Source organism: Oncorhynchus nerka, linkage group LG22 (assembly GCF_034236695.1).
Source record: "Oncorhynchus nerka isolate Pitt River linkage group LG22, Oner_Uvic_2.0, whole genome shotgun sequence".
In the NCBI taxonomy this organism is placed as follows: Eukaryota; Metazoa; Chordata; class Actinopteri; order Salmoniformes; family Salmonidae; genus Oncorhynchus; species Oncorhynchus nerka.
In genome coordinates this window covers 63,455,598-63,472,607 of record NC_088417.1, presented here as the reverse complement: position 1 = coordinate 63,472,607, position 17,010 = coordinate 63,455,598, and the positions used below count along the sequence as shown (strand labels likewise).

Sequence of the window (17,010 nt, the reverse complement as noted above, 5' to 3'; positions counted from 1 at the left end):
TGAAAGATAAATGAATGTTTATTGCTTGTTAAAAAAAAAGGGATTCCGTGTAATATTTTTAAATTCACTTCACTCCCTGAAAGTTTGATCTGGCACAGTAGGACTTCTATACTGTGCGTGTGTTGGATATCCATCAAGAGACCTCTTGCATTGGGTTGGTGTGTTCATGACAATGTTCCCCATTTGGTAATGACAGCAGAAATTGAACCAAATTACCCAGAAAAGGGTTGATTCATATAAAGACATTGTATTGGTCACATGCACCGGATACAACAGGTGTTTAAAGCTTAAGTGTCTAAGCCATGTATTCTTAACTCCTTCACTACCACATGCTCACAGCACATTTATTTGTAAAGCATTGAATTCTTAACAGTCGGACTTAACAAAAGACGTTGGGGTTCTATCATTTTTATAGAATAACTCGCCTACCTTTCCCTTGGATAGTGCTACTGTGTGTAATTGTCTCAAACAACCCCTTTATTTGGGCTGGCCATAAACAAGGCCATGGCTTTCATTTTAGGATTTCACTGTGGTGTAATGTTGCCTGCAGAACAGTAATATTGTGAGGAATCTAAAGTAAATCATGAGTTCTCTGCATGCTTCTGCTAGGCCCCCCTTCACAAAAGTCTATACAGTACTGTGTATTTCTGTATTATCTAATAAATCAAATTGTACTTTATGGTATGCGTGACTATCCCTCAAAAACAATGCTTCGATGGAGGGCAATCCTCAAAGGCTCTTAGAAGCTATAAAACAAATGGCATTTCAGATACTAAAATAAATGGGAAATGCATCTCGGGCAGAAAGCTCATCCACCCAAGGGTCGAAGATGGGTATGCTATGGAAAACGAGTATTAGGGCTAGATTCAATCTTGACCTTGAAGATCATAGCGCAATTTACATTCAAAAAAGGTAATTTCCCATTGACCCGACATATGCAGCATTTACTGTGAATGCAGTCTCCACAAATGCAGGATCATTGCTTTTAAATTCAAATCGTGCTATAGAGCGGATTGAATCTCCCTTTGTTTTAAGACAATGAATAGATTTAGCTGGTCTAACCTATGCATCAAAAGGTATGGCGATCCATGGTTCATGTCACACTGACGGAGGAGTAAATCACACGATAGGAGATTAACTGAGATAAGGATCCATTGTCTAATGGTGACACTGAAGAACATCTCCACCAAGGCCCATATGCAGAGCTAACTGTTCAGGCAGTTAATATAGGCAGTATTATAGACAAACATACATAGTGTATAAAACCTTGGTGATTTTCTCATTTCAACTACTGGTTCCAAAAATGTGACTGGCAGACACAATGACTAGCCTTATAAGACAGACTATTTTAGCAAGCGTTGACTGAATATTCACAATAGCGCTTCATTATTATTATTTTGGTTGTTTGGAAAGCAGTGGTACAGCTGTGGATGAAAGATGGCTCAGACACTGAAATGGTTCTTGATGTCCTTGATCTGTTTCATCATTTCTCCTATGTGCTCTCCCCTGGAAGAGAGAAGGAAACAAGGCTGTCAGGAAAGAACACTGCAAGTGTTACGGATTCCCCCCCCCCTTCGGCTCCTAGCTAACTTGAACTTGGGAACTCTGCTTGGCTAACACGTGACCGCCCTCAAACAATCAAACGGTTTGAGCAACCCAAAAGCTACAAATGGGATGGCTCAATCAATCTAGCTGTGGAGTGCGCTTATGGTACGTTCTTCACTCTGTTACACTCACTCACATTAAACTCGCCACAGTCACCCCAGCCGCCGAGCTAAGCCCAACTACGCACTGGAGTCACTCGGCACCATTGTTACACATGTCACATTGCTTGCTTAGCGAGTACCCCTTCCCTCTCCGATTCAGTTCATACCTGGCTCGAACTTGAGACCTCTGCTTTGCTAACACGTGACCGCCCTCCTTAACAACATTCCAATGGTTTGAGCCACCCAAAAAGGTACCAATGTCTCCCATCTGCAACATTTCAAGCTAGCTGTGGAGTGAGCTTATGGTACATTAACTCCGTTACACCAGATCATATTAGACAAGACTCAGGACCAACATTAAATTCTACAAACAAAGGAGATCAATGGGTGTCATAAGGTCAACAGGCTGGCAAAAACTAGTATGCCACCCAGGGAAGAGCTGCCCATACTCACTGTTCCTTTATCACTCCCTGGACACACTTCCTCTGGTGGGGGTTGAGGGCGACAGTAGCTCTGGCTGGAGACAGCCCTTTGTCCATCTGTTTCTTCTGGTACTCCTTCTTCACATTTACCTGGAAGATAAAACACCAGTCCAATTATTACTGTGAACCAGTACGAGCTCTGTGATGATGACAACAATAAACCTCAAGAAGGCAGCCCACTTGTTTAATGCCATTGTCCAGGTGACGCAGCTGGTCGTTGATGGTCTGCAGCTCTTTCTTCATGTCCTTCTCGCTGTCAGACAGAACGGGCAGCTGACTGCGCAGACTGCCCAGAACCTGCTTCACCCTGGAATAGTACAGAACACAAGTCAGAGAATGAGGAAATAGGGTCATATCTGTTGTAATAGAAGCTCTGAAGCAGATCGCATTAGTTTTGAGATGAAGCCAGTTATGTTGCTTGGGCATCTGACCATTTCAATGACTTCTGAAACTAAAGCCCGGAAGAAAGTTTAGATTTGAAAGACGAGCGTATCTAGCTACCTGTTCATGGTGGCTTCCTGGCGATACTTGGCATCCTCGTACTTATCAGCCAGAAGCTCTGCAGACTCTCGCAGACTTTTCCTATTGATAAAATAAATACACAATGAAGAATAGCTCTCAAGTATATGAAATGCAGGTGAAGCTCATATGAAGCCTCTGTACTTCAAATGCTTCCGTTTGCTGGTAGGAAGCAGTAACTGCCCATTGCTGACCTATACTTATAACTGGGCTCAGAGGTGCAACTTTGGTTTTAGAAACAGCCTACCCAACCGCTCGGAGTCTGCATGGTCCTAAAGCCAACTGTTGCCTCTATCACATTCAAATGATAAAACTGTGGGGGGGGGGGACGACATGTCCCAGTCCCTATTGAAAATTGCGCCCCTTACTGGGCTAAACTGATCTGAATAGGGCTTTCATTCAAGTGATTGAAAGACCGCTAGTAGGGACTACCCACGCGCTCTGGCTCTGCCTACAACAAAATCAGACTCGATCTTGTAAAGCTAGATTTTTCTCATTAAAATGTTGATACAATCAGAGAAAAAAATCTATATTGTGCAAACTAAAATTGGGTGAACTCAGTTAAGTTCGATCTCTTGCATTTCTTCTGTGCGGCAGTCTGGAGGAAGTGAGCAACTACGCACATGTTTAGAGGGAACATTGGCCATGGGCATCAAGTTCTATGTTTATTGGGAAACTTGTCCCGATTTCACCTTTCCTCTCGGCACAGGGCTAGGTCCTCCAGCTGCTTGTTCTTCTGTCCGGTCAGCAGTTTCACCCTGAAAAAGAAACCAGTCAACAACATGCTTCCTCACATGGACGTGTGTGTGTGTGTGTAAAATCACATTTTAATTGGTAGTGTACGCATATTTTGCAGATTTTATCACATGGGTGGTGAAACACTTATGTTTCTACATTCAACAGTGCAGTAATACCTAATACACACATCCCCCAAAATAATGATATCAGAATAGGAATGTCAGATGGCAAGAACAGCTCAAATAAGCAAGGAGAAACGACAGTCCATCATTAATATAAGACATGAAGGTCAGTCAATCCAGAAAATTAAGAACTTTTACATTTTAAGTGCAGTTGCAAAAAGCACAGGAAAGGAAGACCAAGAGTAACCTCTGCTGTAGAGGATAAGTTCATTAGAGTTACCAGCCTCAAATTGCAGCTCAAATAAATGCTTCAGAGTTCAAGTAACAGACACATCAACTGTTCAGAGACTGCGCAAATCTGGTCGAATTGCTGCATAGAAACCACGACTAAAGGCCACCAATAAGAAGAGACTTACTTGGGCGAAGAAACACTAGCAATGGACATTAGACCGATAGAAATCTGTCCAAATGTGAGATTTTTGGTTACAACCACTAACTTTGTGAGACGCAGAGTAGGTGAACGGATGATCTCCGCATGTGTGGTTCCCACCGTGAAACATGGTGGTGGTGTGATGGTGACACTGTCAGTGATTTATTTAGAATTCAAGGCACACTTAACAAGCATGGATACCACAGCACTCTGTAGCGATAGCACAAACCAGATGGGATGGCGTATCATTTGTTTCTTAACAGGGCAATAATTGAAAGTCCAAGAACACAGTGGCCAAAGAATTTTAGAACCACCAACTCTTCCTAGAGTTGGCCGCCCGGCTAAACTGAGCAATCGGGGGAGAAGGGCCTTGGTCAGGGAGGTGACCAAGAACCGATGGTCACTCTGAAAGAGCTCCAGAGTTCCTCTGTGGAGATTGGAGAACCTTCCAGAAGGATAACCCATCTCTGCAGCACTCCACCAATCAGGCCTTGATGGTAGAGTGGCCAAATGGAAGCCACTCCTCAGTAAAAAAAGGCACATGACAGCCCGCTTGGAGTTTGCCAAAGGGCACCTAAAGGACTCTGACCATGAAAAACAAGATTCTCTGGTCTGATGAAACTAAGACTTAACTCTTTGTCCTGAATGCCAAGCGTCACATCTGGAGGAAACCTGGCACCATCCCAACGGTAAAGCATGGTGGTGGCAGGATCATGTGGGATGTTTTTCAGTGGCAGGGACTGGGAGACTAGTCAGGATCGAGGGAGAGATGAACGGAGCAATGTACAGACATCCTCCATGAAGTCCTGAGCGCTCTGGAGCAGGTTCTCAGACTGGGGAGAAGGGTCACCTTCTAACAGGACAACGACACTACGCACACTGCCAAGACAACGCAGGAGTGGCTTCGGACACGTCTCTAAATGTCCTTGAGTGGCCCAGCCAAAGCCCAGACTTGAACCTGTTCGAACATCTCTGGAGGCCTGAAAATAGCTGTGCAGCAACACACCCCATCCAACCTGACAGAGCTTGAGAGGATCTACAGAGAAAAAAAATGGGAGACACTCCCCAAATACAGGTGTGCCAAGCTTGTAGCATCATACCCAAGAAGACCAGAGGCTGTAATCGCTGCCAAAGATGCTTCAACAAAGTACAGAGTAAAGGATCTGAATACTTATGTAAATGTGATTTCAGTTTCAAATTTCCAAAAAATGCAAAAAAAAATAGGGATTTGTCATTATGCGGTACTGTATAGATTAAGGGAAAATAAACAAATCAACTTTAGAATAAGGCTGTAACGTAACAATGTGGAAAAGGTCAAGGGGTCTGACTACTTTACAAATGCACTGTATATACACAGTACCTTGAAAGTATTCACACCTTGACTTTTTCCAAATTTAGTTGTTACAGCCTGAATTTAAAATGGATTTAAAATTGAGATGTGTTGGCCTGCCAAGTGGAGCAGCAGTGTAAGGCACTGCATCACAGTGCTAGAGGCGTCACTACAAAGTCGGGTTCGATCCCGGGCTGCGTCGCAACCGGCCATGATCGGGAGTCCCATAGGGCGGCGCACAATTGGCCCAGTGTTGTCTGGGTTTAGGGGTGGGTTTGGCCGGGGAGCAGTGAATTTCCTACAGATTCAACCACAAAGACCAGGGAGGTTTTCTAAAGCCTCGCAAACAAGGGCATCTAATTGGTAGATGGGTTAAAATAAAAAGCAGACATTGAATATTCCTTTGAACATGGTGAAGTTATTAATTACACCATCTCAAGTGTATCAATACATCTAGTCACTACAAAAATACAGGCGTCCTTCCTAACTCAGTTGCCGGAGAGGAAGGAAGACGCTCAGGGATTTCACCATGAGGCCAATGGTGATTTTAAAACAGTGTTTAATGGCTGTAATAGGACAAAACTGAAACAACAACATTGCAGATACTCCACAATACTAACAGATGACAGACTGAAAAGGAAGCCTGTACAGATTTTTTTTTAAATCCTCCAAAACATTCAAGGCACTAGGCGTTGCAGTGTCGGGGAGGGGGGTATATACAAGGCTGTGACGATGACCAAAGAAAATTCTCTCCGGACCTAATGCGGTCAGCATTTGATGGTGAGGTATTACAGATCGGGAGAACAAAAGGACTTGAGTTCCTGTTTGTTACCAGTCACACCATGAGTAGTTAATCATGAAACATACAACACCTTTCTTTCTTCCTGTCTTAGTGATCGACGGAGAACCCCGCTGGCTGAATGGACGGGGATAGTATATCCGGAAGGAACCATGATTCTGTAAAACACTATTTTACAGTCCCTGATATCTCTCTGGAAGGAGATCCTCACCCTGAGCTCATCTACTTTCTTGTCCAGGGACTGAACATTAGCGAGTAATATTTGGGAGTGGTGGATGGTATGCACGCCTCCTGAGTCTAAGAGCCCACTCCATGTTCCTCTTCTCTGGCGATGGCAACTTGGAGCAGCCCCCGGGATTAATGGAATTGCCTCGGAGTTCAAACAAAGGATCCAATTTAGGAAATTCAAATTTCTGGTCAAAATGCTGATGAGTGACCGCTGAACTAATATTCAAAAGTTATTTTTGGCTGTAGGTAATAATGCAAAAAAACATTCTAAAGACTATGTCCGTCGGAGCCATCATGATGTGTGGGTATCAGAAAGTGCTGAGCAGTAAGTGCATTTTGAGGCCAGTTTGATCATTTTTTAAATGTATTTTTCAATCAGTTTGATTGCAAAAAAAAAAAAAAAAAAAATGCATAACAGACATTAAAATGATTTTAGAGCTCCCCTCAGTCATCGTCTGCCTTTTCCATGACACCGACAGTGGGTGGAATACTAACACAGAATAAAACAATTCATAAGAGCCCCATGATGGTAGTGAATGCCCATTACTGCTCATCACTTATTAACCATAATTCATTCACATTTCAGTTGTATATATTACTAGGTTTTAATTTGATGACTTTAAAGAATGAAAAATAAGTCATCATCTCATCTCTGCTCAGGCAGTAAGTGGCAGCCAGCCATCTGTTATCATCTCTGTGCTCCCCATTCGAACAAGTCATCCTATTTGGCTAGGCTATCAGTAGCTTTCCGGGTGACAAATTATTTTTACTAGTTCTTCAAAGTAGATAAGGCATACTTTCAAGACTGTTTTTTACCAACTACTTTAATTAACAATCGGGTAGAGCTACCTTACGAACTGTCTCTATCCCTCTCGTCATTGTGTTGTCATTACTCTCTCATGCAGTCTCACATGGTGTGCCTGTAACAACCTCTGTCTGTGACCGGAAAGAACAGGTGCAATGGATTATGGTAATTGTAGTTCATTACCAAGTTTATGCTGAACTAGGTTAAATATTTACCTAAACTTCCAATTACCTAAACTCCCAAGCAGCTCAGCGTCCCACATAGTTCTTGACTTAATTTCACTCCCTCTTGAATGATCGTACATTGAGTTAACATAATTCAAGTGACGTCGGTCAATTAGTTGATTTAAAAAAACAAAACAGCCCTTCGAAATGTTGGTTAAACGCTCAGCACTAATATCCAAACTAAAACTTCAAGTGATCATATGTGTTATTGATTAATTATACAGTACCAGTCAAAAGTTGACACACCTACTTTCATTCAAGGGTTTTTATTTGTACTATTGTCTACATTGTAGAATAATAGTGAAGACATCAAATCTATGAAATAACATATGGAATCATGTAGTAACCAAAAGAAATTGTTTGAAAAATCTCAAATATATTTTGATTTGTTTCTAAGTAGCCACCCTTTGCCCTGACAGCTTTGCACACTCTTGGCCTTCTCTCAACCAGTTAGCGGCAGTTAGCCTAGTGGTTAGAGCGTTTCGGTTGCTAGATTGAATCCCCGAGCTGACAAGGTAAATCTGTCGGTCTGCCCCTGAACAAGGCAGTTCGTAATGATGAACTGTTGTTTCTCTATGCTTATTTGAGCTGTTCTTGCCATAATATGGACTTGGTCTTTGACCAAATAGGGATATCTTCTGTATACCACTCCTACCTTGTCACATCACAACTGAGTGACTCAAACTCATTGAGGAAAGAAATTCCAAAAATGAACTTTTAACAGGGCACACATGTTAATTGAAATGCATTCGAGGTGACCACTTCATGAAACTGGCTGAGAGAATGCCAAGAGCGTACAAAGCTGTCATCAAGACAAAGGGTGGCTACTTTGAAGAATCTCCCATATAAAATATATTTTGATTTGTTTAACACTTTAATTACTTCATGATTCCGTGTGTTATTTCATAGTTTGTCTTCACTATTGTTCTAAAATGTAGAAAATAGTAAAAATAATGAAAACCCCCTGAATGAGTAGGTGTGTCCAAACTTTTGACTGGTACTGTATGTGCATTAGTGTATCTGTTAATGGGAGTGACATTTACCTTCTTTGCATCTCCTCACGGGCAATGTCCTGTTTGAGGATGTACTCCTCCCTGAAAACCTGGGTGGCTCTGCTCAGCAGCTGGAGACACTCTGGAGGAGGAGACGATGTGTCCTTGTCCCCTGCCCTAAACACACAGGACAACAGGACCGAGTACACACACTAAACCAAGGCTAACAGTGTTCCTTTGTGCATGTTATAGGGGGAGTTTTATCTAAGCTTTATCAGGTCAGGTCATGGAGAAACAATTGTCCTTCACAAAAACAGCAACAAGGGAGGATACTACATGTAAAAAATAACACAGCATGATGCCAAAGCATGTTGCCATGGAGTCAATTGGGATCTGTGCAAATCCAAGATCTCCTCAAGGGGTGTTTTCAATGCACTGTAGTGAGTGCGTTACCTGAGCATGAGAGGGTTGGTGGAGCTCCGGGCCAGGATGTTGCGGATGTGCTGCTCAAAGGAGTCGTCATGCAATCCACGCAGAGGAGAGCTAGCTGAGCCTACCCCCGGGTGGGAACACAGCAGGGGAGGAGAGGGAGGCCGAATGGAACTCCTAGGCACACACAGACATCCACCATCAGCCTATGACACAGTTTCCCATCTATAGCAGTTTCAATAATTGAACTGATATAATAATGAATCTAAAAATAATAGGCTATTATCATTCCAGAATCAAAAGCACCAGTTGTCAGAGCAGCTCACAGATCACTGCACCTGAACATAGCCCATCTGTAAACAGCCCATCCAACTACCTCATCCCCATACTGTATTTATTTATCTTGCTCCTTTGCACCCAGTATCTCTACTTGCACATTCATCTTCTGCACATCTACCATTCCCGTGTTTAATTGCTATATTGTACTTACTTTGCCACCATGGGCTATTTATTGCCTTACCTCCCTTATCTTACCTCATTTGCACTCACTGTATATAGACTTTTCTTTTTTTCTACTGTATTATTGACAGTATGTTTGTTTATTCCATGTGTAACTCTGGTCACAGTTATAGATGAGAACGTGTTCTCAACTAGCTTACCTGGTTAAATAAAGGTGAAATAAAAAATAAGTGTAATTGACCAAAACACTTGAGTCCATACTGAACCGTACAGGAGAGGCAGTAGTAGACACTCATAGGTGCTGGTAATGCAGATCATGGTTGCACCCAAAGACAGGTCTGACACGATCAAGAAGCCCCGTACTGGAGCTGATAAGCTGGAGAGTGAAAAAGAAAGAAAGAGAGGAGATAATTGTTCAATAAACATAAAGTCAACTACCTTTACTGCCAAGCTGACAATCAATGACAAGTCAGCTGGTTCTCCTAACTTGATGTCATTAATATCTGATGCCTTGATAATTGTGATACCTGCTACTTAGAGGCCTGGTACAGAGAATGTGCTCTACGATGCAGCGGTGCTCAGCAGCCAGCTCCTGGAGACTATCCTTGTCCTCATCTGTGGAGAAAGAGCATTATGGCAAAGCAGGCAAATTAATGCACTAACCACCTCTGATTTATATGGTAAACAACACAATTGAATTGACACCCCCATCTGGACATGAAGGACTCACCTGACTGGAGGAACTTGTGTAGTTTGTTGAACCAAGTGAGGCCTACACTGTGCACTCCTGCCTCATGTGTGCAGTGGTATCTGTGCTGGCACAGGGGGTCTGAAATTGGGCATAAAGCAAGTTTCATTGAAACAAGACACCACAGAAAGAAAAACACATTGAAAGTACATTAGACAAACATAATGATGGGGTGTGGACCTTTGAGACTTGGTGGGAAGTACCAATGGATCCAATTTTAGCATTGAACTATATCAGCATGACCCACTCACCTCTGTGCAGTCGGATTGGGCAAGTGAAGTCGGACTCCACAGGCTCTTCCTCCTCCCCTGCGGGCAGTTTCAGGGTGAGCTCCAGCTCCACACACTCAAACACGTAGAGAGAGGGCACTGCCTCAGAGCCCCGCAACCACCGCTCCACTGCCTGTCAATCACACACAGAGAAGTCCTCAGTGTACACTCCTGAAGTGTATTCAGTGGGGTGAAATTGTCAATGTTGCAGATATACATGTAAAGAATACAGCCAACAGGTTCCCTGTTCTAACAGATAGACAATCTTAACCATTCTACACAGAACATTTATATCTGAATATTCTGTAACGTTGCACTCTAGTACAGTACTTACTCCAGTCTCCTCCTCCTCCTCTGCTTCCAGCACCACGCAATGGTACAGTGTGCCTGTTTCTGTGGCGATGACCAGGATATTGGGAACACAGGGCAGGCAGAGCACGGCACAGGCGTCATAACCATAGTTATCCTCCGCCGCGGGGTACATGGGTAAGGGCCCAATGGGCTTACTGAGGCTTCCCAAACTGAAAAACAGAAGAACACGGTCTAGGGATGAGATTCAAATAAGATTCTTACTAATGGATGATTTTTATTCAAATGTCCTCAAACAGTAGCATAATATATTTGTAAAGGTCCACTGAATAAGCTTAACTGAAATTCAGTCAGACAAAACTAAATGTTAAGCTGACCTACAGTACCAGTCAAAATTTTGGACACATCTACTCATTCAAGGGTTTTTCTTTATTTTGACTATTTTCTACATTGTAGAATAATAGTGAAGACATAAAAACTATGAAATAACACATGGAATCATGAAGTAACCAAAAGTGTTGAACAAATTAAAAAAAAAAATATATATATATATATATAGGATATTCTTCAAAGTAGCCACACTTTGTAGATCTGAGTATAACAGAACTTATTTGGCAGGTGAAAACCTGAGGACAAACCATCCAGGATTTTTTTGAGGAACTGCACCTGGTTGCAGTTCCTATGGCTTCCACTAGATGTCAACAGTCTTTAGAAATTGGTTGATGTTTTTCTTTTGAGTAATGAAGAAGTAGTCCTGTTGTTGCCATGTGTTAAGGACTCTTGTTTGGTGCGCGCGACCTGGAACTCGCTCCACTTTGATTTTATCCACTATTTGACCAAGGAGAGTGATGGCGTGCTGTATCAGATGACCTGGCCGCCACAATCACCCAACCTCAACCCAATTGAGGTGGTTTGGGATGAGTTGGACTGCTAAGTGAAGGAAAAGCAGGCAACAACTGCTCAGCATACGTGGGAACTCCTTCAAGACTGTTGGAAAAGCATTCCTCATGAAGCTGGTTGAGAGAATGCCAAGTGTGCAAAGCTGTCATCAAGGCTAATTTGAAGAATCTAATATTTATATTTTATTCATTTTTTTAACACTTTTTTGGTTACTACATGATTCCATGCTTTACTTTATCGTTTTGATGTCTTCACTATTATTCTACAATGTAGAAAATTGTAGAAGATCACACTTTCAAGTTTAGAACACAGGAAGCATCCAGTTCAGGCTTCGCCTCCTTTCCCTGCTTTTCCCCTGAAAACCGGATGCTTCCAGTTTCTAACGTTCCGCTGAGGGTGCTAAGCCACTTACCTGTGTGCGAGGCTGGTGTAACTCAGATAGGTCTCTCCGTTCTCGTAGAGGATGTAGAGGGGGTACACCAGCACATCCTCCTTGGACCGCTGGCCTGTGAGCTGTTGAGGGGCGCCGGCCACTGGCCCAAAGTCAAAAGCCACAGCGATCTCGCCCAGAGAGGCTGCATAGGAGCGCCTAAGGAGGGGTGAGAGACAGATCTTATTAGTAAACTACATAGCAGGGTGTAGGTCAATTCCATTTTGATTTGGTTAATATAGAGGGTGAAATAACTCACCCACGAGTGTGTACACTGCTGTCCTCCTCTGACTGGGAAACTGATAGTGCTCTAGCGGGAGTCTGAGGCTCTTTCAACCCGTAGAACCTATACACGACAATACAATGTCAATGCAGTGCAATAGTATGGTCAATAAGGTATAAAACTATCGAAAAGAAAGGAGGACCAAGGCACTCTACATATAATTAATTAAAATTCCTTTATTTGTACGCCATGTTCAATGGAACCAACAGACACATTTCAGCTGCATGGCCTTTGTCAGGGAGTACAAAAATACAATGAATATTAAACTATTAATACACACATACATCACCTGCAGGCCTCAGATAACTAGGGGCCCTATATCTAACAAACCCATTGATTGATGAGACAAAAAATAAATTCTAAAAGAAAACACTATCACAACAAGTCATTTCATCAATGAATTGACATTGTGCTTTGTCAATGGTCCATGTATGTTTACCTGATGGTGTTGTCAGAGGTCAGTAGCACTAGGTGGGGCTCCTCCGTCTCACTGGGGAACCAGGCGGCCTGCCGCAGGGTCACGGAGGCTGAGCTGGTGAAGAAACGCTCAGCCACAGGAATAGTCCTGGTAGAGAGGAAACAACCAAATCTTTAGTTAATCTACTCCATGGATTAGAGTCAACACAGGATTTGGAGTGGTGTAAAGAATGTTTATTTCATATGGACTGAAATTCGTTTTCCTATAACTCAAGACAATGAGTGTGGGATGGGGATCCTTTCTTACGGTAGGCTATATGGGTGAGTTAGTTCCAGCCCACTGCACGCTTCAGTTATACAGACAAATAAACTAATGAACCAGGTTCTTCCTAACTGTTCTAGTAGGCACCCCGCTGAGTGCTGACAGTGTTCTATATATCCCTAAAGGGACCAGCATAACCTGAAAAAATGCTTTGATGGGTCAGATAGTTATTTATGTTAGATGGGGTATTGGGCTAACATTTCATACTCACTTGCAGTTAACTTCACTCCGTCCTCCTTCAAACTCGGACCTCTTGCCCCACCGCTGTGGTAATTCTAGAACGGTGACACCCCGTTGTCCAATGAGTGCAACATGGTACTGTGTCGGGCTCAGCAACACCTGGCACACTTCAAACCGTGGTGGATTGATGCACAACAGAGTCTGAGGAAAGAAATGAAAGTCATCTGACGTTAGTCTTCAACTTCACCGGCTTGGGTGATATTACAACAGCATTGTCTATTGACAGCCATCGTTGATGGTGACGACATCTTGATGTGTCAGATAATGGTTCAGCCTATTTGAACTAAAATCACAGCGCACAGCAGGGCAGAACACATGTGCCATTCCGAGTAATTTGCCTATTACTGTTTCAATAAATATGTTATATAGCCTACGGGACCGCAAGAGAGGAATGCAGGCCAGACAGAGCACTGTCCACAGGGTATTGCATGGCGTTGCAAAATGGTGTGATAGCCTTCCTTCTTCAAGATCCCTTTTACCCTGTACAAATCTCCCACTTTACCACCACCAAAGCACCCCCAGACCATCACATTGCCTCCACCATGCTTGACAGATGGCGTCAAGCACTCTTCCAGCACATTTTCATTTTTTCTGCCTCACAAATGTTCTTGATCCAAACACCTCAAACTTGGATTTGTCTGTCCATAACACTTTTTTCCCAATCTTCCTCTGTCCAGTGTTTGTTCTTATTCCCATCTGAATCTTTTCTACTTATTAGCCAGCCTGAGATATGGCTTTTTCTTTGCAACTCTGCCTAGAAGGCTAACATCCCGTAGTCACCTCTTCACTGTTGACGTTGAGATTGATGTTTTCGGGTACTATTTAATGAAGCTGCCAATTGAGGACTTGAGTGGCTAGACACTAATTTGTATTTATTTTATATTTTTATTTAAACAGGTAGGCAAGTTGAGAACAAGTTCTCATTTACAATTGCGACCTGGCCAAGATAAAGCAAAGCAGTTCGACAGGTACAACAACACAGAGTTACACATGGAGTAAAACAAACATACAGTCACTAATACAGTAGAAAAATAAGTCTATATACAATGTGAGCAAATGAGGTGAGATAAGGGAGGTAAAGGCAAAAAAGGCCATGGTGGCGAAGTAAATACAATATAGCAAGTAACAAAAAAAAAAACACTGGAATGGTAGATTTGCAGTGGAAGAATGTGCAAAGTAGAGAGAAATAATGGGGGTGCAAAAGAGCAAAATAAATAAATAAATACAGTAGGGAGAGAGGTAGTTGTTTGGGCTAAATTATAGATGGGCTATGTACAGTTGCAGTAATCTGTGAGCTGCTCTGACAGCTGGTGCTTAAAGCTAGTGAGGGGGATAAGTGTTTCCAGTTTCAGAGATTTTTGCCGTTATGAACAGTAGCTTATTTCTCAAATATTCTAGACTGTGAGGGTGTTGTCCTAAAGTTGTAGCTTTCAAAAATAACAAGAATGAATGTCTATAGCCTAAGCACAGGCCAACGTTTCCCAAACTCGGTCCTCAGGAACCCAATTGGTGCATATTTAGTTTTTTGCCCTAACACTACACAGCTGATTTCAAATGATGAAAGCTTGTTATTTGAATCTGCTGTGTAGTGCAAGAGCAAAAACCAAAATGCATAGGCTATTCTCAATCACAGCTTTATGAGGAAAATAAATAATATTATTTGTTCTATTATTTTATGAGGCAAATAAAGCTATTATTATCCCATTGTGCTTCTATTCAGCCCATGGTGTAGGCATATAAAATACTGTAGCTCACTATACGGTAAGACGGCACGTTTCTCACCAGACAGTCACTGCTCCATCATGACCGCATCACACAGACAGACACACAAACCTGTTCTGCTCCTCCCCCAGAAAGGAATAATAGAAAACACTTGCCATTGCCTGCACTTAGCCTCTGCCCAGGCATTCAACATTGTCTTTCATCATGATTTGTCCAGTTGCATTACATTTCAGCTATAGACCAACGGTTGGTTTAGCTGTTTTTTTTATATTAGATTTTTTGGGGGGTGGCCAATAGGGGCGATAGCATAGTATATCACAAAGTTTAATGGCTACATAATCACAATAGGATAAAGGTTGACATCGCTCAACCCCAATGCTTATCACCAAAAAATATATGGTAACATTGATCAGGAGCTGATGAAGTCAGTGACCTTGTCCAGCAGAAAACCCTCACCCCTGAAGGAGAATTAAGATTTGAGAGGAGTTCATTAGGTTTAACTTGCCGGGGCTAGGTGGACTATTAGCTAGAGATTGGACGCTAGATATGTGCTAACTATGATTCCATTACTAGGCGTTTCAGGTTAGCTTATTCAAAATGCCACCATACATGTTGAAACTAACCTGCTCTTGGCGATACGCTTTTCTCTGAATCGAGAACGAAGAGGGTGTCTTAATAAATACATGTGTCCAGTTGCTGTTGGTTCTACAAAAACCAGAGAAAACTCAACTACATTAAATTAATGTTTTTTTATCGAGTGAGAAATGCCTCTTACATGACCAGGTGTAGAAGTAGATGGCAGTGCGACCAAAACAAATATCTAACAAGATCTTTGCTTGGGTCGCACCGTCTTCTACACGTGGCCATGTCGCATGTAAACGAGTAGTTCCTGCCAATATGATTGGAAATGCTAGATGAGTGGCAGCTAAGATGGTTAGGAACCTGTCGCGGTACAAAACATAGATGTAATATCTTTCTGACAGTATCCCCAAGAGCAGGTTCGTTGAAACATATACTGGAGCGTTTTGTATAAACTAACCTGTAACGCCCAGTAATGGAAACATAGCTATCGCGTCTGGCGTAATTTACAATATGTAACAGTAGTGGAATATATTCCATATTGCTTACACCTGTACAATCCTCCCATATCTCCACAAGCGACTAGGGGGACAGTACAGGGGTAATTATGGGTTGTTCTGGATGAGGTTAATGTGAAATACAATTGCATGTTGCGCCAAGAATGAATGGGAGTCGCAGCTACTATTTTAGCTAATATAATACGTTAAAAAGATGAACAACCACCCTTTAAAATCGTTATCCATCGAGAATAACGTGCTCACCTGATATTTCACACTCTCAATGCTGTCCTCCGAATTCAGCTGCCTCAGGTTGGTCGTGTAAAAAACACTGTCTGCGTCGTTCCACACGAATATGTCACCATTGAGGCAAAATGTCAGATTCTTTGCAGTTTTCCTGCAATTCGCTTTGGGTTCCAAATCAAGTTTCTCTCGTAATTTAAAAAATATATAATGACTTGGTAGCTCGCTTCTCCATCGCTCGCCAGAAAACGCCGCCATTTTCCCGTCGTCTGAAAATGACGTCGTCAGAAACGTACCAATTGAACACGAACTTCAGAATACATACTACTCGATCATCCAATCAGATCCAGCGGCAAACTAAAGGCGTACAAATAGTTTTTAGAGCCACTGAAATGAAAGTTGCCTCAAAAGTTGATACATAAAATACCGGTAGTTGCTACAAAATGATACAAAGTAACCACAGATAGAACAATAATTTATGTTATAACAGTCAGCGAAGTGAAAATGCTTTCAGCATTCCAGTTCCCAGTGTACATGCACACTCGCCTACATTACAAATAATTGTGAATGTAGGAAATACAGGTGTAGGAAATAGGAATGTAGGAAATACAGGTTGTACGTAGGCAAGAATCAAACATTGCCAAACAAAATCCTGGCAGAGGGTTATTACTTTTATAACCTGCTTATAAACGTTTTATACCACGACCATGCCTTCCCGTGGGGGTTTCGACTAGTTACCACAGCCACAAAGTCAATATATGAATATATCGTAAAAATGTATGAAAACA

The 17,010-nt window shown here is 42.3% G+C and overlaps 1 protein-coding gene across 1 annotated transcript; it reads right to left on the bottom strand.

Annotated features, from left to right (window-relative positions):
* Positions 1 to 16,515, bottom strand: nup88 (nucleoporin 88). Its single transcript, XM_029627558.2, has 17 exons — positions 16,244 to 16,515; positions 13,153 to 13,322; positions 12,642 to 12,767; positions 12,179 to 12,265; positions 11,902 to 12,078; positions 10,615 to 10,801; positions 10,263 to 10,413; positions 9,994 to 10,092; positions 9,791 to 9,878; positions 9,535 to 9,639; positions 8,829 to 8,981; positions 8,427 to 8,552; positions 3,400 to 3,465; positions 2,690 to 2,770; positions 2,369 to 2,495; positions 2,160 to 2,278; positions 1 to 1,506 (listed from the first exon to the last, which is right to left on the bottom strand). The coding sequence occupies exons 1-17, from the start codon at positions 16,478 to 16,480 to the stop codon at positions 1,443 to 1,445; spliced, it is 2,163 nt and encodes a 720-aa protein (XP_029483418.1). The 5' UTR covers positions 16,481 to 16,515; the 3' UTR covers positions 1 to 1,442.
* Between the last annotated feature and the right edge of the window lie 495 nt (positions 16,516 to 17,010).